This window comes from Mizuhopecten yessoensis, unplaced genomic scaffold, assembly GCF_002113885.1.
Source record: "Mizuhopecten yessoensis strain PY_sf001 unplaced genomic scaffold, ASM211388v2 scaffold6913, whole genome shotgun sequence".
NCBI lineage: Eukaryota > Metazoa > Mollusca > Bivalvia > Pectinida > Pectinidae > Mizuhopecten > Mizuhopecten yessoensis.
In genome coordinates this window covers 74672-100923 of record NW_018406787.1, presented here as the reverse complement: position 1 = coordinate 100923, position 26252 = coordinate 74672, and the positions used below count along the sequence as shown (strand labels likewise).

The window sequence follows — 26252 nt, the reverse complement described above, 5'->3', positions numbered from 1 at the left end:
TGTTTGAGTAGCCGTGTACCCTGTTGGTCCAGACATTACAGCAGTGTCCACTATGTTTGAGTAGCCGTGTACCCTTTTGGTCCAGACATTACAGAAGTGGCCCCTATGTTTGAGTAGCCATGTACCCTGTTGGTCCAGACATTACAGCAGTGTCCACTTTGTTTGAGTAGCCTTGTACCCTGTTGGTCCAGACATTACAGAAGTGGCCCCTATTTTTGAGTAGCCATGTACCCTGTTGGTCCAGACATTCCAGCAGTGTCCACTTTGTTTGAGTAGCCATGTACTCTATTGATCCAGACATTACAGCAGTGTCCACTTTGTTTGAGTAGCCATGTACCCTGTTTATCCAGACATTACAGCAGTGTCCACTACGTTTGAGTAGCCGTGTACCCTGTTGGTTTAAACATTACAGCAGTGTCCACTATGTTTGAGTAGCCGTGTACCCTGTTGGTTTAGACATTACAGCAGTGTCCACTATGTTTGAGTAGCCGTGTACCCTGTTGGTCCAGACATTACAGAAGTTTCCACTATATTTGTTGTAGGATGGGTACACACCTCTTCACCTGGCTGTCGAGTGCTGTAAACCTCAGGTGGTACAGATGCTGCTTGGCTTTGGGGCCCAAGTTGAGTTAAAGGGAGGACAGGTAAAAGAAACACTACTTTGTACTAATTTTACTATCACAGGTAACCTAACTGTCTTTGTATCAGACCAGCAACATAAGTCTACTCTAGCAGTTGAACTCCTATGTGCTGGTAGGTTCAGTCAGACCTAGTGTGGCAATTTTTGTCCTATTTAATTGTCAAGATATAAAAGAATTTTCTTTTGAGGGTGAAACATTCGTAACTGTCCTGCATCATAAAATCATACATGTAATTATGAAGATACACAAATTCTATTCGATCAATTATAAATGTCTAGCAAAAATAGCAAAACAAAACTCTGTCCTTATGCAAGAAGTTTATAATAGAATTATGAAGACACGTGCAATGTTTGATTTGTGTGACAACAGGCCCAGGAGACGCCCCTCCACATTGCGGCAAGGACCAAGGAGGGAGAGAAGTGTGGGGAGATGCTCCTGAAGAGTGGAGCCAATGTAAACGCCTCACAAGAGGTAAGATATCACAGGCATCTCTATAGTACACCAGGATATTCTAGCTATCCCTTCACTTCTAGGATTAAACCATGAGCTACTGGCATTTTACTTAAAAGATTAGAAAAAAAGCTACATGATAATACCCAGGATGACAGACCATTAAAACAAATAAGGTTTACCAGTGTTTAACAAATACCTGTCTGTAAGGGTCCCTCTATAAAGGACAGCAATTAATGTTGATCCCCAATTGTTCAGTGCAGTTTGTATTTTGTTTTTTACAAGGTTTACATTCTTGCTATATTCACAGTCAATGATTTCTTACTTCTTGCTGACCAATTGAATTGAAATCAAAGATTGTGTTACAGCAATGTAATGCAAAATATAACTGAATTGATTCAAGTGCAACACTGAAAGTTTGACTCTGAAATTAAGGCACTAACATGTTTTAATTTATTTCATGGAAACAACTCCGGTATTTGTGTTTTCAGAATGGAAAGACTGCTATGCATATTACTGCTCGATATGGCCAGCTTAAGATGGTGATTGCACTGCTGGAAGGCACTAACATGTTTTAATTTATTTCATGGAAACAACTCCGGTATTTGTGTTTTCAGAATGGAGAGACTGCTATGCATATTGCTGCTAGATATGGCCAGCTTAAGATGGTGATTGCACTGCTGGAAGAGGGAGGCAACCCCACACAACAGTCCAAGGTCAGTCTCACTGTCATAATATAGGGTCAAGGTTAGTCTCGGTATACAACTACAAGGTCAAGGTCAGTCTCACTGTCAAAATAGAAGGTCCAGATTAGTCTCAGTACACAACTACAAGGTCAAGGTCAGTCAAAATGTTCAAATCAAAGGTCAAGGTCAGTCAAAGTATACAGACACAAGGTAAATGTCAATCACAATGTACAAATAAACGATCAATGTCAATTTCTCTTTATACAGAAACAAGGTCAAGAACAGTGTACTAAATGTAAGGTCAAAATATTAATCACAGTATTCAAATACAAGGTCAAGAAAGGTCAGTTACTCTTTAAACAGATATAAGGTCAAGAAATGTAGAGAAATATTGGATCATTTTTTTAAGGTCAGTCATAGTTCATGTTTTGCTGAGTTGGATTGTCATATAGGAAAAGTAAGTTAAGCTTTGGATTTTCATATCTGGTTGTGTAACAGGTTGGAGAAACACCTCTCCATGTGGCGGTGCGACACTGTCACCTAGAGGTTACTACAGAACTCCTCCTCTACGTCACACGACACAAGGCACGCATCGACGCCGTCATGTTAGTTAATCAACATAATTGGGTAGGTGGTGAAACATTTACTTGGAGCTCATTTGTCTTTGATTGTTTTATAATTTGATTTTATGTCTTAATGTCTTCAGCAAGAATCATGTCAAAAGCAACACTGGAATGACAAAAATAATCTAGTTTCTATTACCCTTCAACGCAGCATTTAACAAAAGACAGTCACTGTAGTACTTATCATTGCATAAAAGACATCCCTTGGTGTCATTGCATTTCGTTGGAGACTGGTCCAATTTGGACAGTTAAAAAACGAAGATGGGGAACTTGGAAAAAATAATGTATGACATTATTGGGATTTAACACTGGTTACTGTTGTTCAAACAATTAGTTCACTGTTAACAGGAGGGAGAAACATCTGTTCACTATGTGGCTGAGCTCACTAAGAACATGGCTCACAGTGAGTTTGAGGACACGGACATCACCAGGCTGCTGCTGGAGTATGATGGGGATACAAGTATACAGACAAAACTGGTCAGTTTTCCTATGTTATTGAATACTATTGTAGACTCAATAAATATATACATGCTACCTGAGTAAATAGCATTCGTTTAAGTTGTAGTACTTAATGTATGTATATTGTTGTAGACCCATGAGTCACCACTACACTACAGTGCCAGGTCAGGAAACGAAGATATCCTGATGGAGATTGTAAAAAATATCAAAACTAGCGTCCAGTCAGCGGTTAATACACAATCAAAGGTAGGTCACAGTAGGTCAAGGTCATATCGACATTCAAAAGTTAAAAGGGCCGAGATACAGGTTATGGGAGATGGTCATAATTGAGGGAAAACATTGTAGAGTAAGCTGTGTAGTAATATTTGGTAGGTTGAAACATGTGGCAAACATTTCCTAGATCAACTACTCACAGGGTGAGCGCTGTTATCTATGTTAGACATTCAGTATCAAAATCAACTGGTATATTAAATTTATTACTTTGCAAAAGCAAAAAAAAAAAAAAAATGAATGTGGATAACAAAATCTTTTTTTAGAAATCTGAGTTAAGTATCTTTTCTGATGCATTACAGAATGGGTGGTCTCCTCTGTTGGTGGCCAGTGAGCAAGGTCACCTTCAAATTGTCAAAATTCTGCTGCAGAACCATGCCCGGGTAGATGTGTTTGATGAGGTAAGTCACTTAAACGTTTTACACAATATTTACGTATCGTAATCTTTATCCTTCAGAATGATATTTAAGATATGTATCCATAATAAAACAATAATACATGGAGAAGTAGATAATAAATACATTTTTATTATAAATTAAAATTTTGTTTTATTGTAATTTTTGGTGTTTCAGGCTTCGGCATTATGTTTCACTTCAATGGTATACCTTAGAGCAGGATATTTTCGCGGGTCAATAAAGTGATCTGCAGAATAATATGACAAGCGTAGAAATGAGCCACAATAATTAACTTCCAAACTGTAATGTCGTCATGAAATAGCGAGCATGTGGTGGTAAAAATTAATTTACATCAAGGGAAATACAAGATTGTTAAAACTATATCACACATGTTATAGTTTTGTTGATGGTTTGCTTAACAGAATACTTTTAGCCCATTGTACGTTATCTCATTTGTTGGAAATTTAAAATGCTATAAACTTGTTATACCTGTTGGTTCCTGCAGCATCATGGGAAGGCAGCCCTTCACCTGTCAGCAGAGAATGGCCATGACCTTGTAGCTGATGTCCTTCTGTGGCACAAAGCTTTCGTCAATGCCAAGTCTAAACTGGGGGTCACACCGCTCCATCTAGCAGCTCAGAATGGGTTCAACAAGCTGGTCAAACTCCTACTGGAAACCCACGGGGCCACCATTGATGCCTTGTCACTGGTAAGTCTGTACGTTAGCAATACAGTCTCTTCTGGTATCTGGTAGTGTTCTGATGGTGACTTTAAGTTGAAATGATCATTTACAAAATATGACATAGCTACAGGTCTATGGCCAAAGTGAAAACGGCCAAAATTACAATGGTATATCGAAAATAAAATAATAGAAAGTTTATATTTATTTTACAACAGTTATGAAACAATTAAGTTATTGCAACTTGAAAATAGTGCCAACATCGCAAATACTTCCGTACTTTTACCAGTTCAAAATTCATTTGAAATATCTCATTAAAAACATTACCAGCAAAAGCCTTGGTGATCAAGTTAAATGCACTACAAACTATAATTGATTTTTTGATAGCAAGGATCTCTGTGCCATTATAATTATAAATGTGTATTCTTCATTCATATTGGCTGATTTCACTATCTGTTGTTAAAGCAATGCTACTGTATTATTTATACATGAACAACATTATTATTTTTCATTTCTGTGTAGACTTTCAATCAACCAAATCGGTGCTCCGCCAGTAATTGTCTGTGACTGACACTAATGTTTTATTGTTTTTCTGTTAATTGAACATCATTAGATGTGTTGATTTGGCACAAACATGTACATAATGGATATCATTTGGAATTTATCATTTCAACATTTACCTGTTTTGTGTTTGCAATCCACCAAATATTAAGCATTAACCTGTTAACATCAAGCTTTGATGTATAAATGTAATAAAAAAGAGAATCTATCCAATATCAAATACTTGTAACCATATTGTAATTAGGTATTGAATTAATAATTAAAGCATTCCTACTTGACATTTTAACAGATTTATTAGTAAGACAAATAATAACACATTTCCATATTAAATGGCAATTGCTACAAGCATCCGGACCATTTAAACATTTTTTTTGCTGAAATTCTTGTCAAAGATACAAAATGTGCTATATTTGTCGCCTCTCCTGATCAACACTTAATACTGCATGCATATCTGGTAATGGAAACTTTTGCCCTTTCAAATATTTGCCTTACACTGGTAGAATATATTTTTGCACAGTGTAAATTTCCCCTTTCACATGTTATTACTAGGTATAGTAGGTGTTGTACTTATTTACACTGTCAGGATAAATTCACCCTTCTTACAGAGAGCGTAAAAGACGAAAGTTACACTGCAGCAAAAATTTCACGATATACAGTATTCTACAATCACAGCATGGTACTGCTTATCACTTGTTTGTTTGTTTGTTTGTTTATGTTTAACGGCCCATCGACGGCTGTGGTCATTTAGGGCCATGGTGATTTATTTATTTATTTTACTTTTTTAACAAACATGTGAATAGCGAAGATAAAATCAGATAAAATGGTTCATTTTAAAAGTATTCGCATTGTATGTGTAGATAATAAAAAATAATAAAAGGGGGTTAAAATATTATCAGTTGTACCACTATTTGAAAATCTTAATGAGTGACCTTGACCCTGTTGTTATTTATAGGCTAAAAGGACTCCATTGCACTACGCAGCCCAAAATGGTCAGATGGAGGTGTGCAGTACGCTTCTGAAGATGAAGGCAGATGCCAATGCAACAGATGTTGTAAGTTGAGCTTTGGGATTTTTACTGTGTATTTTGCGCATTCTGGGTAATTTTTTACTCGAGAGTGTTTTGTTTATGATTGTGGACCTGCTGTGCAGGGTTCCCTTATATAATTAATGTATAAAATCAGTACAGGTCAATAATGAAACAATGGACACAGATGAAAAGGAAAACATACTAGGACTACATTCGCGTATCCTGGTTCAAACGGTACGTGTGGGGCAGAAATTTTCCACGATAAATGAACGTACTTGGACCTGCTCTCACGCGTCCACTGAATAATATCACGTATCTTAAAAATTACATGTGGCTTGACATTGTTTCAGAAAGAAATAATGCAAACTAACAATAGTCAGCATTTTAGTTTCAGTCAGGCACGTCTGGACCCCTCAATCTACACGTATCAAATTTTCTTGAGGTCAGCTGCGGTCCAGATCTGTGCCTGTCGTTTTCTTTACAGGTTCAACCGGTTCAACCATTTCAACTGGATACCCGAATGTACCCTAGAACATCCTGGAACAATACTACTTTTGAACTTTTCATATCAGTCTTATTTTGGATATAACTCATCGTAAATAAAAGTTGTTAAGCAAATACAGTTACCTTATACTTATATGCTTGGATAGAATCACTTTTGAACTTGCATTAACAATACTTGACATTGTTGAAGTATACATTTCTATATTATTTCACAGCATGGTCAGACTCCTCTCCATCTGGCTGCAGAAAATGACCACTCCGATGTGGTCAAGCTGTTCCTGAAGTACCGCCCAGAACTTGTCACCATGGCAAACACTGTAAGTATATAGAACATGGTTGTGAAATCTCTTCATCACCTCAAATTAATATATTTGTTGTTGAACTTTTTCTTAAAAAACCCACCCAATTGACACACAATGTTTGATATTTCAATTATATTGGAAATATTGATATATATGTATATAACGTCTTTTTATCAAAACAATATTTTCACACCTGTGTTTTAGGACACACCTGTATCATCACATCTTGTCACAATTAATCTATATTAACTACTGTGTACTATGTTTGTCGTGAATGTTTGTATTACATAAACATTTATAATATATATGTTTATATTAACACTTGCACTTTGTTGTGGATAATATGTGTTCTGTGGAGATTGTAACTTGAACTATTGAGCTATTTGGAGATTGTAACTTGATCTATTGAGCTATTTGTTATGGTACCCTAGGATGAGGTAAGTAAGAAGTGACTTCGATAGACAGTATATTATCTCCCCTTGGCTCCCAAAGACAGTGTATTGTATTATCTCCCCTTGGCTAATTGACAGTATATTGTATTATCTTCCCTTGACTTACTTAGCAGGTAGTATATTGTGTTATCTCCCCTTGACTTACTTAGCAGGTAGTATATTGTGTTATCTCCCCTTCGTTCATTTTAGACAGGTCACGCATATTGTTTTGTCTTCCCCCTTGTTTTGCCTTAATGTCCTACCCTAGTGTTTTGTTGAACTGTTGGACCCCATTATTATTTAGAATAAACCTACTTCGTTGTGATCCTGCTACACTGCCATGTTAACAGACAACATTGTGAGGCCTAGTTGGTAAATATATTTCTAGCTGGAAAATATGTTTTATAAAAATGGTTATAAATTGGTTTTAGGCTGGTGACTGATTTAAACATTATAATTTTTAATGCTTCTTTTAGGATACAGCAACAATATTAAGATCAGACAGAAGTTTTATTGGTACGCTGGTTAGATTCTTTAGCTGGTAAAGGGTGGCAATAAAACATATTCATTACTCCAGTCAGCCTGAACTCGGCCTCATGATGTTAACTTTGATGTTGAGAATCACCAGTTGTATCAGTTTTCATGTCTAAAATGTCAAATTTTCATTTTTGTGTCCAGATATTAATTCCTGTATTTAAATATATTTTCAACATTTTTGCCACATAGTCATTTTGAATCTATCGAAAAGAATGCTTCATTATTTTCATAAATATGAAAACGACTCACTTTAATCTAAAGTTATTGAGATGGACTATACAACTGGATTGTTCTGTATGCTTTGTGTATATTTTGTTCTGTAGATGTATATGGCATGGACTATACAACTGGATTGTTCTGTAGGCTATATGTATATTTTGTTCTGTAGATGTATAAGGCATGGACTATACAACTGGATTGTTCTGTAGGCTATGTGTAGATCTTGTTCTGTAGATGTATATGACATGGACTATACAACTGGATTGTTCTGTAGGATATGTGTAGATCTTGTTCTGTAGACGTACATGGCATGGACTATACAACTGGATTGTTCTGGATGCTATGTGTAGATCTTGTTCTGTAGATGTATATTGCATGGACTATACAACTGGATTGTTCTGTATGCTATGTGTAGATCTTGTTCTGTAGATGTATATTGCATGGACTATACAACTGGATTGTTCTGTAGGCTATGTGTAGATCTTGTTCTGTAGATGTATATGACATGGACTATACAACTGGATTGTTCTGTATGCTTTCTGTATATTTTGTTCTGTAGATGTATAAGGCATGGACTATACAACTGGATTGTTCTGTAGGCTATGGGTAGATCTTGTTCTGTAGACGTATATGGCATGGACTATACAACTGGATTGTTCTGTAGGCTATGTGTAGATCTTGTTCTGTAGACGTATATGGCATGGACTATACAACTGGATTGTTCTGTAGGCTATGTGTATATTTTGTTCTGTAGATGTATATGGTATTTTCTGTTACGTTTTTCTAGTATATTGCTGTATAGTTGTAGACATTACAAATGGATATAATTCAGTGTTTTGTACGCTTTATGAATTGCAGCATTTTTCTGAACTATGATGTCATGATTGTTAAGTTGGAGATTTAATGCCAATACTTTTGAATTTTCACACAAACAATACGTTCAGAGATTAATAATTACGGACATTTCATTTTTGTGAAGATTATACACAAGCAGATTTAAGGTTCTCTGTCTCTGGGTAAAGTGGTTTTTCGTTTGTACAATACCACCACTTAGGTAGCAGTGTACAGTAGAGGGTTGTGGCCATGGGTGATATTTTTGTTAAATGGCTAACCCCTGTATAATGATATGTAAAAAAAATATAAAAATAAAACTGTACTTAAATTGGTATAAGCATGATGAAGTGGGCTATGTGAGCTTCACATTTGTAAAAAAGAAAGAAGATTTTTTTGGTTCGAGAATAAAATTTTGGCCTTAATCCGAAAGGGTGCGTACACATGAAAAGCTAGCTTTACAGGAGGTAAAATTTTGACAACAGCACACGACGCAAAATTGCAAAAAATCAAGTTTTACAACTTTACTGGGACCCAGATAATTCTGCAACCAGGTAGGTAATCTTTAATTTCAGACAGAGCTTAGGAAAAAAATTACTAGTTGCGGGGGTCAAATTTTGGGTTAAAAATAGCAATTTTTGGCATTTTTTGGTAATTTTTGATGTGGTAACCATGGTTTTCACACAAGTGACATACATAGAAAAAAGAGGTTTATACACTTCTCAGTACTTTATATGTATTGTAAATGTAATGCAGTTTACAAATATATATATACATGGTTTAGATATAACTATAAAACAATAGGGCGAGGACACTTCCATTGACCTGGTAGCTCAGTCTGTAAGAGTGTTAGTATAACAACCTGAAGTATTGGGTTCGAATCCCAGTATAGCCTACTGAATTTTACATTTAGAACATTGTTGTTGTTGTTCATATTTTGTTCATCTCATCTTTATTTATTTTTTCATAAAAGTCACACAAGGTATGTTTTTTTTCAGAAATGATCTATCAAAGCTTAAATCATGTCGGAAAAAGTGTTTCCTATGCGTAGTTACAGTTTCTATCAGTGGTATGGGATCCTTTTCTGGTTTCGACAAAGCCTCGGGTTTTACCAAATTTGAAAACCCCTCAGATGGAATTTCCCTATCCTACACCCCTGGGCATTAACGAGTCTTATAATCATATATTTATCTATTATGAAGTTGTTGAGGTGAATATGTGGTTATATGAACCTGAGAAAGTGATATTGACCGAGACCAAGGTCAATATCACCCCCTCTGGTCCATATAACCAAATATTCACCGAAATAAAACTCTGTAATTGTTACATTACCTGTGGTAGATGATATATAATGTTCTAATCATTAAACAAGATAAAACATATGAAAATTGTTGGAAAGAAAGTACTGCATTCGGTAAAGAGCATTATGACTTTACAATTGAAATGACGTCATAAAGTCAGTATTGACCAGCTGTGTCTGAAAACAGTAACACCGAGTCAATATCACAAATCACCGATCTCCACATGATTGTGATCCAACCATTGACAATGATTATAAATAAAAATGGCAGTCATTGTATATAATGTTATTCTGTTCTTGTACATGTTGGTATTGCTTTCTTCATGATGCAATTGATATTGACATCACATTTACAAAAATAAAACACTGAGTTCTCAGGCATTTCAATGCATGTTTTTTTATACCTAAAATTGTGATGTAACATGGCAGGTTGACATTAAATGTCCTCTAATAGGATAAATATCTGTCACTTATACCATATCAAACCTTATATCAAGGATAAATATCTGTCACTTATACCATATCAAACCTTTTATCAAGGATAAATATTTGTCACTTATACCATATCAAACTTTATATCAAGGATAAATATCTGTCACCAATTCCATATCAAACCTTATATCAAGGATAAATATCTGTCACTTATACCATATCAAACCTGATATCAAGGATAAATATCTGTCACTTATACCATATCAAACTTTATATCAAGGAGATTCCCATGTTCCATATTGACTATGAATGTCAACTCAAAGCAGTTCTGTATACCCTATTGTGTGTGGTTTTGTAGAACGGGATGACATGTGCCCACATTGCGGCTTCCAAGGGAAGTGTGGCAGTCATCAAGGAACTGATGAGGTTCAACAAAAATGTGGTGACCACTGCCAAAAACAGGGTAAGACCAAGGAAGATCATTTATTGGAGTAAAAAAACAGTGATTTTTAGGTCATGAAGCGGACCAAAACACAATTCAAAGTCATTTGATAAAGTCAGAACAGAGTGATTTCAAGTCGTTTAGCAGATAAAAGCATTATGCTGTCATTTCAGAAGTTCAATGCCAGTCTTGAATAAAATATATATACTTGTTACAAATTGGACAGACTGCAGTCTTAAAAATAGAATTTCCTAACATATTAAGATATACAGCCAAAATTAACTACATGTATATGTAATACAAAAATTAAACTTCATCTTGAATATCTTTTTCATGGTGAAGTGAACTTTGACCTGACAAGGTTACTGATTGTTGTTTTGTGTGTGTAGTAAACTTTGACCTGACAAGTCTACTGACTGTTTTTTTGTGTGTGTAGTGAACTTTGACCTGACAAGGTTACTGACTGTTGTTTTGTGTGTGTAGTAAACTTTGACCTGACAAGTCTACTGACTGTTTTTTTGTGTGTGTAGTGAACTTTGACCTGACAACGTTACTGACTGTTGTTTAGTGTGTGTATGAACTTTGACCTGACAAAGTAACTGGCTGTTGTTTAGTGTGTGTATGAACTTTGACCTGACAAAGTTACTGGCTGTTGTTTAGTGTGAGAATGAACTTTGACCTGACAAGGTTACTGATTGTTGTTTTGTGTGTGTAGTAAACTTTGACCTGACAAGGTTACTGACTGTTGTTTAATGTGTGTAATAAACTTTGACCTGACGAGGTTACTGACTGTTGTTTTGTGTGTGTAGTAAACTTTGACCTGACTAGTCTACTGACTGTTGTTTTGTGTGTGTAATAAACTTTGACCTGACAAGGGTACTGACTGTTGTTTTGTGTGTGTAGTAAACTTTGAGCTGACAAGTCTACTGACTGTTGTTTTGTGTGTGTAGTGAACTTTGACCTGACAAGGTTACTGACTGTTGTTTAGTGTGTGTATGAACTTTGACCTGACAAAGTAACTGGCTGTTGTTAGTGTATGAACTTTGACCTGACAAAGTTACTGGCTGTTGTTTAGTGTGTGTATGAACTTTGAACTGACGAAATACTGGCTGTTGTTTAGTGTGTTAATGAACTTTGAACTGACGAAATACTGGCTGTTGTTTATTGTGTGTAGTGAACTTTGATCTGACAAGGTTACTTAATGTTGTTTAGTAAACTTTGACCTGACGAGGTTACTGACTGTTGTTTAGTGTGTGTAGTGAACTTTGACCTGACAAAGCTACTGACTGTTGTTTAGTGTGTGTAGTGAACTTTGACCTGACAAGATTACTGACTGTTGTTTTGTGTGTGTAGTAAACTTTGACCTGACAAGGGGACTGTTGTTTTGTGTGTGTAGTAAACTTTGACCTGACAAGTCTACTGTTGTTTTGTGTGTGTAGTGAACTTTGACCTGACAAGGTTACTGACTGTTGTTTAGTGTGTGTATGAACTTTGACCTGACAAAGTAACTGGCTGTTGTTAGTGTATGAACTTTGACCTGACAAAGTTACTGGCTGTTGTTTAGTGTGTGTATGAACTTTGAACTGACGAAATACTGGCTGTTGTTTAGTGTGTTAATGAACTTTGAACTGACGAAATACTGGCTGTTGTTTATTGTGTGTAGTGAACTTTGATCTGACAAGGTTACTTAATGTTGTTTAGTGAACTTTGACCTGACGAGGTTACTGACTGTTGTTTAGTGTGTGTAGTGAACTTTGACCTGACAAGGCTACTGACTATTGTTTAGTGTATTTTATTGAAAAAACATTTAACAAGTCTGTATAGTTTAGGATAAAACAAAAGGCTTTAATAAAACACTTTTTTGTTATAAAATCAATACTCTATTAGTTTCTTATAATCAATATTAATTACACATTGAAGAAATGTTTCGCTCAAGATTGTGTTGTACTTGTGTTGTCAGACCAGTGAGTCAACAGCGCTCCACCTGGCAGCAGGCGGAGGCCACAAAGAGGTTCTACAGGTGCTGTTAAATGCAGGGGCACTCGCTACAGATGAGAATGCTGTGAGTATACTTGATATCAGTCTGCAAGCTTGACACTTTATTTAATTGTAGGATGACATTTTTGTGATTTTACTGTTCTCAATCTTTTGGAGGGTTGCTATGGCAGTGTATGGGATAGGATGATACTAAGCCTTAGTATCATCCTATCCCATACACTGCCATAACAACCCTTAGTAAGGTCAACAGTTCAGAACAAATACAAGTGTCCTGACAAGAAGAGTTAGTTAGATGAAACTGTTTGTTCCCATTTTTTCATTTTTTAATGTTTCCTTCAAACCTGAAAGCTGACTCTGAATGTTGCAGTGTGTCATGTTTACAAAGTGAAGCAAAATTGGATGTCATATGACTAAAGTTCAGCACAAGGTATGGAATGTCATGTGACCATAGGAAGGCATAAATGGATGTCATATGACTAGAGTTTAGCACATAATATTGAATGTCATGTGACCATAGTTAGGCATAAATGGATGTCATATGACTAAAGTTCAGCACAAGGTATGGACTGTCATGTGACCATAGTAAGGCATAAATGGATGTCATATGACTAAAGTTCAGCACAAGGTAAGAGATGTCATATGACCAGGGTTAATCACAAATGTGTGGGATGTCATGTGAATAGAGTAAGCACAGGGTGTGGGGTGTCATTTGATTTGAGTATAATACAAATTGATGTCATGTGACAGGAGTTTATCCCAATGTGTGGGAAGTAATGTTACCACAAAGGATGTCATGTTATCAGAGTTTAGCACAAAAGGATGTCATGTGACTGGAGTATAGCACAAAGCATGTCATGTTATCAGAGTTAAGCACAAAAGGATGTTAATCACAAATGTGTGAGATGTCATGTGACTGGAGTTAAGCACAAATGTGTGGGAAATCATGTGACTGGAGTTTAGCACAAATGTATGGGATGTCATGTGACTGGAGTTAATCACAAATGTGTGGAATGTCATGTGACTGGATTTAAGCACAAATTTGTTGGGTGTCATGTGACTAGATTTAAGCACAAATGTATAGGATGTCATGTGACTGGAGTTAATCACAAAAATTAATGATGTGAAATGTCTTGTGACTGGAGTTAAGCACAAACGATGTGATATGTCATGTAACAGAGCTTCAGTATGAGTTGTATAACACATGTCATTTGGTGGGGCTTAGTCTGAATGGTAACTAAACCAACTTATCATATTGGATTGCACTTGAGCCTGTGTTGTGTGACAAATATGATAGCTGGGTAATTTTATCTTGTAATTGTGATATAAACATTAGTATTTGACACTGTGACACTTGTTGGCAGCCCTGTGGCAGTGCCATCAAATTGATATTTATTTTTAATACCATGACTAATAAGCTATCATGTGTAATTAGGCTACACACTTTGAAATGTGGAGCTATATGCAGTAGGCCTGTGGGCAGTGTAACCTTGATGAGACTGACAAGGTACATAAACCCTCACCATACGCATCCATAGTACTCGTCAAACTCTATATTAGTGAGACAGTTGTTTCTATGAAGGTCATTTACAGCAAGGTTGTTAACTTTGGCATGTAGTGGTCTCTTTGGTCTTTGTTACCTGTAGTTATTATCTGTAATTAAATACTTGTTGCTAGTTGATGACTTTACCTGTTAGGGAAGATATTTAACTATAATAGAGGATGATGTTGTAACACTTGTTAAAAGCATTGTTGGCTTAATGAAGCATACATGAAAAAAGAAATGATATTTTCATCTTATTTGTATCAAATGATTTCTAGATTTTTTTCTCTATTTGTTTTAGGATGGAATGACAGTGATTCACTTGGCTGGAAAGCATGGCCATGTGCACATTCTAGAGGCTCTAAAAGGTCAAGTGTCATGGAGGATTACCAGTAAAAAGGTAAGAAATCATGTTTTGTGGAGAATACTGTGGAAAATATCATAATGAAGGATAACCATAAAAAGTAAAAGGGAACTATGTTATCAGTGTTTACTGGTTGAAATGTAGGTAAACTGATGTGTTATTTAAACAGGACATGAAAAATGTGAAAGACTGTGATACTAAATGGCACCTACTGATGACCTTGTTAATTATGATCTTTCCTTTCCAGACTGGACTATCTGCCCTCCACGTAGCTGCCCACTATGGCCAGGTGAACTTTGTAAGAGAGATGCTTACCAAAGTTCCGGCTACTGTCAAGAGTGAGATGCCGGGAGGAACAGGGGACGCTGCACTTAGTGGATTCTCCGCAGAGGTCAGTAACAAAACGTTTATACTAAATGACATTTATACTACATATGAATAAGAAATAAATTTGATAAGCTTCAAACTCTCCTTGTACAATTATCCTCTCTGTTTGCTTCCAGGTGTGTCCTTGATATATACCTGTGTGTCCTTGACCTTGTTCTCCGTGTTGATTTCTCAGTTTAGATTGTAATTAGTCAGAAGTAATATCTATAATAACTGTACTTTATATTGGTCACCTATTCTTGATAGTTGTGTGTTATGTAACATTAGATTTGATAGTTGTGTGTTATGTAACATTAGATATGTAGATACTGGGTTTTTTTTCTCCAAAATATAGATGTCATACGCAATTCTGATAAAAAAATCCAACTATACTGACTGTTAGGGAACTATGCTTTGTTAGTTGTGTTTTGTTAGGTGTGTAAACTATCCCTGTGTGAAACTACCAAGTCTGGATCAGCTTGTAGAGAGTATAGTGAGGATACTAAGACTTTAGGTCAAACCTACTTGAGAGACCACCTCTGTTGAGTGATCACTTGTGTTAAGGCACCACTTTCAAAGCTTTCCATTGTAGTTGTTTTCATGTTTAATGAACCTGTATTAAAAGACCACCTACAATTAGAGACCGCTTTATGGACTTCACAAAGTGATCTCTCAGTACAGGATTGTATGTATGGTGATATTGATTCAAGAATGATGAAGAGAGTATACTCATTCACCCCTACATATCTAAATGAACTTGCCCAGTCTTTGACTTAGTAAGGTTCAAATGTGGCTTTAGGAGTGAATGGGTTAAAGGAAAATATAGTTGAAAAATATGAGATTCTGATGTTGATAATTTTCAAAGTTTTTTTCTGTAAATATGTTTGTAATGCTTTATTTCTGAAAAACTTCAAAAACAAAAACACCACAGGTACAACAGTTTCCTTGGAAATAACAGATTTCAACTTCGACAGGTTCACTTGTCATGAAAATGTATTACACCTAATGGGAAGATCTGGTTTCCAGTGTTTCTGATGACCCAGTTTTTAGGGGTTTTTTGGCAGTGTACAAAACTAACAACCTCTTTACCTAATTTATCTGTTTGATCATTGAAATAAATGTAGTTAAATGAATATATTTTTGTTTAATTTACAACAGTACATTTTGTCATCCTTCTATGCTTCCAGCAAAAAGTTTTACACAAATGGTTAAATCTAACTCAGGTGAGAATCTGACCTTTACGTGACCTTGGAAGGCACTGCAGTCTCACCAGCTTACATTTCTAGATGTGTTCACAGTGTCTATAGTGTCACACTGTAGTATTGATAGTACTGAGACCTGCACAACTAATGTGGTATCCCTGGGTCTAACGTGTCCACCACCCACCATCCTATATATCATTATAGTCTTAGTAACAGTAACACAAACATATGTACAAACATGTGCCTGTAATTAGTGTGTATAACCTGGTCCACTACACATATTATATAATACCTGTACATACCTGTACATACCTGTAATTAGTGTGTATAACCTGGTCCACATCACATCTCATACTTGAACATACCCGTACATAATTGGATACTATCCTGGTTGCACCTTTATACCAACAGAGTCTCATGTCCCATTTTATACAGATTTATGGCCCTTCCTTCGTTTTTGATACCAAAGTATGTCTACAGACTACGGATTGCTTGCAATACTTAGCCATTTAAACATTATCCAGTAATTCATGATTTATTTTCAGAGACAGTTAGTTGTCATAATTATACATCTGTTTTATCAAAAAAGGGGGTTATATGTACTCCTTTGTATGTCTATGGGTGAGGTTTACATGTGGGCAAGATTTATATGTAGGCGAGGACAGTCTATGGATAAGATATAACTATGGGAAAGGTCTATATATCTGCAATGTATGTCTATGGGTGAGGTTTACATGTGGGCAAGTTTTATATATAGGCGAGGACAGTCTATGGATAAGATATAACTATGAGAAAGGTCTATATATGTGCAATGTATGTCTATGGGTGAGGTTTATCTGTGGGCAAGGTTTACATGTGGGCAAGTTCTATATATAGGTGAGGTCAGTCTGTGGGTTTCATTTCACAAAGATTTTATTGAGTATTGTAGCTTGTACAAATTCAAAAGGAACTGGGCAACAGGTGTGTTACCTATACAAACCCTATTCTAGAGGTTATTCTATGGGTTAGATATATCTGTGGATGAAAGATATCTATGGACAAGGTATATATATATCAGTAAGTTCTGTCTATGGGTGAGGTTCATCTATGGTTAGACCATTGAGCTACAAAACAGTATAGGATTTCAGAATAGAAATCATTCCTTTTCTCAGGAAATTCTGTGCTCAGGTTAAGAACTACAGGTGAGCTGTTTGTCTCTAGAAAAATGTTTATCCTCAACACCTTAATGGATGTGATTTATGATCATCTCTATACACATATAGCTAATAGTATCACATCTAGTATATATCCACTAGGTGGTATATGTTAACAAGTATCACCTAACCCTTACAGAAGGTATCACCGTATAGCTTGTATCTCTACATCAAACAGGTGTTACCAAAAAAGTCTTTGGCTAAAAATAACATAAAAAGAAGTACTTGTACCATTTCCTCAAAGAGAGATTGTTTTCACAACTTTGTTGGTTTGCAGTTTTAACAGGATGCATACAGTTTTGCATTTCTGAGGATATGGAGAAATATCTTTCATGTTGTAAATATTCAAAGTGTATGGCCACAACAGGACATTCCTGTTCTCACATTTTCTTGCTTTGAAGTTTTGTAGTCTTATTTCTATTATAATAACTTAAAGGCTCAAAATTGGTCTCCCAAGAGAAAACATTGAGTGATATTTTCTAAGGTTAAATGTGTTATTCTCCTCCTGTTTGTGTCAGTGGGTTACACCTGCATGTTGCTTACGTTTTCCTGTTGACCTTTGAATCTTTGTACCTGCAGTTATTTCCAGAACAGGTAAGTAAAAGCACGTTTACCTGTGGAAAGACAGGTGAAGGGATGGCACAATTGTTTAACCCTCACACATTATGTATATATACAAATTTGTACTGGGCACCACACAAAATGTTGATTTAAATGACAGAGTATTGGATGACTCCATCATACCATAAGTGGTAATATAGTTCCTTTAAAAGAGCATGGCATTTATTTGAACCTCCATGCACATATTATACTTTTATACTTGTTAAAGTTGCATGATCCTACATCAATTTTGAGCCGAAGTAGAAAATATCTACATACACTAGAATATCTCTTTAAGGATTGGTGTCCAAATACCAAAAAGGAACAACTGATATCTATGTAGGCCATTTTCCTGACTTGCTATTCAGCTTAGTTCCTCCAATCCACCTTGAAGCTCACTCCTACCATATGAGATTGCATGCATGTGTTTTGTTGTATGTGTTATTTTTGTGTTGAGTGGGAGTGCCTGTATGTTGTTTTTATTAATTTTCATCATCCACTATTCGAAGAAAAAAATGGGTATTCATGTGTCCCAGCTGTCATGTTTTAGTTTCCGTACAATAACTGCCCTAAAGATGGTCTGATTTCAACGAAATTTATTATGCGCATGTTGATATGTCTCAGGCTGAGTTCAATCATAAATTTGATCTTTGAAATCTTTAACATACTTAATGAGGTTCCAACTTCTAATTGGCGACCAGTAATTGGTTTTTTTGCAATAACTGCCCTAATTATGGGTCAATTTTAACAAAATTTGATATGCACATACATGTTGATATGTCTCAGGCTGAGTTCCATCGTGAATGTGATCCATGCATATTTATGCTCATATAAAAAAGTCAAAATCTGAAACATGTCCTGTAAGTTGGGGATATAAATTCCATGAATTTGCTTGTTGTGTTGAGGGGCATGCCTGTTATGTTAACCGTTATGTTTGTGTTTAGCGGGCATGCAGTGTTGCCTGATTACTGGTGACAACCACTACTGTGTGTTTGGTTTGTTAGCGATCCTGTTCCTCACCTTATATTAATGATACATCACAAGACAAAACTGCAAACGTCTCACCTTTATTTATTTTTTCTTTACAGATCGCGACACCTTTCATTTTAATTGCTACTAAAAATTGTATGCTTGTGCATATCCTAAATTTCTGATTTTATGCAACATTCTTTTACAGGTGTCACAAATAGTCTTTATCAAATGATATATTTACATAGCAACTAGATTTATTGAAATATATTTACGTTTCTTGAGCAGTTTGACAAAAAATCTTCTTGGTGCACCTACAACATAACTCAAATTGTGTACCTTTGTTTCAAAAAACTTTCAGAAGGAAACATTCATTAATCAGTATTTACGTTACTTTTGCTGGCATGTAGAATCCACAGGTAGAAAATTGTAGTAAGCTAGCATAGTAAACCTCTATAAAAACATGCTGAAGCTAATTGCAACGTTATTACAATCATTTATATTTTGTGATGCAGTTTTTAGCTCACCTGGCCCGAAGGGCCATGTGAGATTATGCCGTACTGCGGCGTCCAATGTCCTTCCGTCAACTTTTTCTTTTGAACGACTTCTTCTGAAGAACTGTAGGACCTAGGGTCATGATATTTGGCCAGTAGGTACCTGGGATGGAGTGCTATAAAGTTTCCTCATTAAAATGACCTTGACCTACTTTCAAGGTCACAGCGGTCAAATATGTGAAAATTTTCGAACAACAATTTCCTAAGAACCATTTGAACTAGAGTCATGATACTTGGGTATGTTATGTAGACCAGCAGTGCGAATATTTTTCTCAGTTACAGTTATGAGGTCAAAGGTAAAATTTAAATGCTAGTCGGGGGTTCAAATGTCAACTTTGGTTAAAATCTTTAACAATCTTCTTCTCAAGTTCCATAAGGCACAGGGTCATGATATTTGGCCAGTAGGTACATGGGATAGATTGCTATAAAGTTCCTCATTAAAATGACCTTGACCTACTTTCAAGGTCACAGCGGTTGAATATGTTAAAAACTTCAAACAACAATATCCTAAGAACCATTTGGATTAGAGTGATGATACTTGGGTATGTTATGTAGACCAGCAGTGCGAATATTTTTTTTAGTTACAGTTATGAGGTCAAAGGTCAACTCTAAATGCTAGTCGGGGTTCAAATGTCAGCTTTGATTAAAAGCTTTAACAATCTTCTTCTCAAGTTCCATAAGTCCCAGGGTCATGATATTTGGCCAGTAGGTAGCTGGGATGGAGTGCTATAAAGTTTCCTCATTGAAATGACCTTGACCTAATTTCAAGGTCACTGGTGTCAATTATGTTAAAAACTTCAAACAACAATATCCTAATTATATAAGAACCATTTGGACTAGAGTCATGATACTTGGGTATGTTATGTAGACCAGCTGTGTGAATTGTTTTCATTATTACAGTAATGAGGTCAAAGGTCAACTTTAAGTGCAAGTTGGGAGTCAAAGGTCAATATGAGTTAAAAGCTTTAACATTAAAATTTCAAGTTTCAAACAACAATATCTTCAGAACCGTTTAAGAGATGTTAAAATGTCTTGTGTTCTAGTTACCAAATTTGGTCTTATGTTACCTATATGTCATTTGCAAGTAACAAAAGAAACAGGTGAGCGATACAGGCCCTCTGGGCCTCTTGTTAAGTATTCTATATGCACAGATTTGAACTTTAGAAAGAAAATTATTTATTAAATTATTATTAGATATTTCTTAATTAATGTGACCAATTATATATAGTCTGTTAAAATAAATTCAAATAAATATTTGCATGATATTTGAATTAATTTCTGGTTGTCTTCACAAATGAATGCAAGAATAGTTAACTGGTGTCTCACAAAGTGAATAGCACAGTGGAAGGGGAGACAACTAAATGTTACATTTTACTTAGAGACAATCAACAAATTGATGTATACAGGTGTTATAATCAATAAACCACTGTATATATTACAAAAATGTGTCAGTACTAGTGGATAAATTTGCAGTTTCACTAATAACACATTTTGTGCTGGTGAAATTACTGATCAGAGATGGATACAACGGTCAGTACATGTCAGTATATATAGTGAGGGAAAATAATGCAGAAAAATGAACGGCTGGTAATAAGCTTGAATAACCCAACAATGTAAATCTCCACTTTTTCAATAAAGGTAAACTTTAAGCCAAGAACCGTACTGTATAACTGGAAATTTCTGCCCAGTCAAACTTTTGCCATACCCTAGTAAATTGGTAATAAAATTCATATTTGCCCAGTAATAATCTCCATCTTCTCATTTGATTTCTCTGTACTATGTGTATTATGTTGTTTACTACTGTTTGCTGCAATGACAAATTTGTCCTCATTACGGAGGGCAGAAATGGCAAAAGTTTAATGGCGGTGAAAAGTTCCTGATATACAGTGTGTTGTCCAACCGTTCATTCTATACCTGTCTGACTGACGTTAGACACGGTTTTCATCCATTACCGTGTCTAACATCGCTGTTACGGATCTGACTAACGTTAATCTTACCTGTCTGACTGTTGTTACCTGTCTGATGTTATTTTTGTAATGTTACAGTCAGGACTGACTCCCCTTCACCTGGCTGCCCAGTCTGGCCATGAAGGACTTGTGCGACTTCTCCTAAACTCCCCGGGGGTACAGGCTGATGTATCCACAAATGCTCAGGTGAGGTGTGCTATTGTTGGTATTACAGGTATTAGTTGATTCACTAACTACTAAGGAAAATAAAAATCTTGAAATTGAAAAAAATAAACACTTATTGCTCTCTTTACATATATAATAAATATCTATTCTGATCCTTTGGTCGGACTGACTTTGGGTTTAGTTTGCCATCATGATAGTACAACTATATGACCTTGTATGAAGTCTTGTAGAGTTTGAATCCAGAAATAAATTGTTTTATGTAGAATTTTACCAGAGTCGAAAGTAAAGATTATGTGATAAAGAGAATCTCAAATTTGTTTCCATTTAGAAAGTTTCTCCACCATCGGTGTCTCAAACTTCAAATTTGTGACCTGAAAAACGACAAGGTGCCTTAATGAAAACAGATATAAGATGTAGCCAAACTGGTTAAGAATGTTTTATTTAAAGGTTTTATAGGGGTTAGACGACTTGTAAAATAATTTTCATGTTACATATAATGAATGTATATAAGATGTTCTGTATGATTATATTTCCTAGGGAGCCATTCCTCTCCATCTAGCCGCCCAGGGTGGACATACAGCCGTGGTCAGTCTACTACTTAGCAAGTCCACAACACAGCTACACCTCAAGGACAAACGTGGTCGCACCGCCCTTCACCTTGCTGCGGCTAATGGCCACATTGACATGGTGGCTCTGTTGCTAGGACAGGGAGCTGACATCAATGCCTGTGACAAAAATGGCTGGACCGCCCTCCATTTCTCTGCCAAGGCAGGTTACCTTACGGTGGTCAAACTTCTGGTTGAGGGGGCAGCTTCGCCAAAGTTTGAGACCAAGGATGGCAAGGTGCCCATTTGCTATGCTGCAGCAGCTAACCACTCGGATGTACTCAGTTACCTAATGAGAAAGGATCACAACACACAACACCTTATGGATGATAAAAAGGTAACTGGCTGCAATTTATTCATTCTGTTTGGTTTTGTATTAAAGAAAAATATTGCTTTACAAATTTGAATGATTATTGGCAAACTGGTTTTGAATATTAAGTTTCACTGTTAAACTGTGTATATGTGTGAGAAAACTGAGTACATGCATTATACTTTTAAGAAGTCTGCAATGTTATATCACATTGTGAGAAATCTAGGTATGTTTACATTGTACTTATGAGAAACTTGAGTAAGTATACATTGTACTTATGAGAAACATGTACATATGTATTTGTACTTGTGATAAGTCTGTACATTACATGTAGATTGTGCTCGTGAGAAGTTTTCAATTAGCAATTTCCAAGTAAAATGTGAACGGTATTTTATATAGGCACATTATAGATGTTTAATATGTGATCTTAGTTCAGTGCAACTGAAATAAAAAATAAAAAAAACTATAGAGCGGATATTTTTTATTTGTAGAACAAAAAATCAAACCTGTCCATATGAGAGGCACTCAATGGACCTTTATTCAGAGATTTGTGAACTGTTAGTATATATTGTTGTATATTTTACAGTTTGTGTTTGACCTGATGGTGTGTGGGAAGATGAACAATAACAAGTGTATTGAGGAGTTCATCCTTCTGTCTCCGGCTCCTGTGGACACTGCCGCAAAAATGTCCAAAAACTTTCGTCTACTGGCAATCAAGGAAAAGGAGAGGTCACGTGACCTCACATCCGCTGGTAACTACTGTGAATTCATGGCAACGGAGCTGTTGGCAATTGCGGCAAGCGCTAACAGTGCAGGTACTTTACTGAAGGCAGTCGACTGTCACGGAACACAATTCCTGGATGTACTGATTGAGCATGAGCAAAAGGAAGTTGTGTCTCACCCTGCAGTACAGAAGTACCTATCAGACGTGTGGGTGGGTAACCTACGCTGGGCCACCTGGAAGATTGTCATGCTGTTCATGGCTTTCCTGTTTATCCCGATCGTGTGGCTCATCTTCTCCTTGCCACTCAAGCACAGGTTCAACAAGGTGCCTATTATCAAATTCATGGCTTACCTGGTTTCTCACCTGTACCTGATGATCTTGTTCTCGTTAACAGTGGTCTTACCTCTTGTGCCCATATGGCAGTCGGGCAGCCTGATCCCCCACTGGTACGAGTGGCTACTCCTCGCCTGGTTGTCTGGCCTGCTTGTGTCGGAGTTGACTAATCCAGGAGACCGAGGTGGCCTCGGCTGGATCAAGGTCATCTCAATAGGACTCAGCTCCATAGGAATATTTGTGCATGTCATTGCATTTGCATTTGACACAGAAAACCGACTGCTCATGTTGTATATCAGGAACCAGTTCTTTGCATGTGCTCTCCTCATGTCATTTGTACAGTTACTAGACTTTTTATCATTCCATCACCTGTTTGGACCCTGGGCTATTATCATCAGAGATTTGTTGAAGGACCTTACACGGTTTTTAGTGATTCTTTTAATATTTATAACAGGGTTCACCCTACATCTCTCAGCGATATACCAGCCGGTTTACAGTCCGGTGTCGGAGAACGCTGCACTGGGGACGGGCGTGGGCAACGGTGAACCAGAGACCTTTATGACCCCTATTGACACATTTGAGTTACTGTTCTTTTCACTCTTCGGGCTGGTTGACCCAGACAGTTTACCCACCACCTACAGAAGTCCATTCTGGGTGATCAGTCTCGCTAAGATTGTGTTTGGTATCTACATGATGGTCACCCTCATCGTACTCATCAACCTTCTCATAGCCATGATGTCCGACACCTACCAACGAATCCAGCAACAGTCGGACATGGAGTGGAAGTTTGGCCGGGCCAAACTGATCAGGAACATGAACAAGACTTCCGCAACTCCCTCTCCGCTGAACTTGTTCACAAAGCTCATCACCTACTGTCGTGTGGCATATAAACACAGAGGTTAGTGTCGTATTCATTTCATCATCTACTGTTGTTTGTAATACTCTACCTTTAAAGTTACAATTCTTGAAAGTTTTTATACCCTTGCAAATGATGTTCAGGAGGGGGTATACTGAAAGTGCCCAGCTCATGTGCTTGTATCATAAATATTTTTCCAAGTACAATGAAACATACAAATATACCTGTCAATGTTCCTATTCAATCCTTTATGAATATGTAGTTTGAAGAAACAGTTTGAAAAGAAATGTGTGCTAAAAATTGGAGATTACATCAATAAGCAAAGCCCCTGTTGAGAGTTGTCTGCCTTTGCTATTGTAGGTAAGCTGTGTTCTGGTCAGTCCCAGGACTATGTACACGAGGATGACGATCTGGACAATGTGTCCGACTCTCGGTCAGTTGACCTCCTCGCTCACAATTCAGTCAGCTGGCTACGCAACGTTGTGCGACGTAATACCCAGGTGGCCCCAGAAGGTAATCACAGGTTTGAAAAATAAAGAGAAAAGAATCTTAAACTGTTTTTTTTTAAATCATACATTTTGGAGCTGAATATCACATCCACTGTCTCCAAATAATGCAAGAAATGTCAAAAAAAGATAGAAAGAAAGAATAACATGGAAAAAGGATAACAAATGCCTTGTGCCAACATGATATAGCGTCTTCTTCCCAGCATCTTTTTATTAGGTCACCTGAGACAAAGTCTCAAGTGACCTATTGCAATCGCCTTTTGTCCGTCGTCGTCCGTCGTGCGTCCGTAAACAATTTACATTTTCGACTTCTTCTCCAAATTCTTTTCCAAACCCCTGAACCAATTTCAATGAAATTTTGCAGGGACCTTCCATGGACAAAGGTCAACAAAAATAGTGGCCGGTTTAGTCTCAAGCCCCCATGGGCCTGAGGGGTAGGGCCAAAAAGAGTCAAATTGACTAAACTTTCAAAAATCTTCTTCTCCAAAACCCCTGAACCAATTTCAATGAAATTTTGCAGGGACCTTCCATGGACAAAGGTCAACAACAATAGTGGCCGGTTTAGTCCCAAGCCCCCAGGGGCCTAAGGGGCGTGGCCAAAAAGGGTAAAATTGACTAAAATTTCAAAAATCTTCTTCTCAAGACCCAGATATGGTAGAATCAAATACTCTTCATAGATGGAAGGGTCTTAAGGTGCTTCACCGAATTTCCCCGAAATTGTGAATTTCATGACCCTGGGGTCTCACGTTTCCCCCTGGGGAGGGGGTAAACTTTACTATAGTTTATATAGGGAAATCACATTTTGGACCAACATTTGTCTAATTTCCATTGGAAGTAATTCAATTTGGGTTAGCATTATCAGTATTAAGTAGCAGTTTGATAGTATGCACATATGAGCCCTGACTGACCCCCAGGGGCTGATGGGTGGGGCCAAAAAGGGTCGAATTTACTGAAATTTCAAAAATCTTTTTCTCAAGACCCAGATATGGTAGAATCAAATACTCTTCATAGATGGAAGGGTCTTAAGGTGCTTTACCGAAATTGTGAATTTCATGACCCTGGGGTCTTATGTTGCCCCCTGGGGAGGGGGTAAACTTTACTATAGTTTATATAGGGAAATCACATTTTGGACCAACATTTGTTTAATTTCCATTGGAAGTAATTCAATTTGGGTTAGCATTATCAGTATTAGGTAGCAGTTTGATAGTATG

The 26252-nt window shown here is 36.7% G+C and overlaps 1 protein-coding gene across 3 annotated transcripts in view; it reads left to right on the top strand.

Moving 5' to 3' along the window:
• Positions 1-26252, top strand: part of LOC110452842 (serine/threonine-protein phosphatase 6 regulatory ankyrin repeat subunit B-like) — a 73316-nt gene that overhangs the window by 44704 nt on the left and 2360 nt on the right. For 2 of the 3 annotated variants that reach the window (XM_021501555.1, XM_021501554.1), the window contains 18 exons: positions 543-644; positions 1011-1112; positions 1709-1807; positions 2276-2404; positions 2749-2877; positions 2992-3105; positions 3432-3530; positions 4030-4233; positions 5717-5815; positions 6511-6612; positions 10706-10810; positions 12750-12851; positions 14629-14727; positions 14939-15082; positions 21621-21728; positions 22245-22649; positions 23209-24577; positions 24896-25048. In XM_021501555.1, the coding sequence (XP_021357230.1) occupies positions 543-644; positions 1011-1112; positions 1709-1807; positions 2276-2404; positions 2749-2877; positions 2992-3105; positions 3432-3530; positions 4030-4233; positions 5717-5815; positions 6511-6612; positions 10706-10810; positions 12750-12851; positions 14629-14727; positions 14939-15082; positions 21621-21728; positions 22245-22649; positions 23209-24577; positions 24896-25048 (3664 nt within the window). Of the gene's footprint in view, positions 1-542; positions 645-1010; positions 1113-1708; positions 1808-2275; positions 2405-2748; positions 2878-2991; positions 3106-3431; positions 3531-4029; positions 4234-5716; positions 5816-6510; positions 6613-10705; positions 10811-12749; positions 12852-14628; positions 14728-14938; positions 15083-18031; positions 18047-21620; positions 21729-22244; positions 22650-23208; positions 24578-24895; positions 25049-26252 lie in introns of all 3 variants that reach the window. The other variant, XM_021501553.1, reaches the window with a different exon arrangement.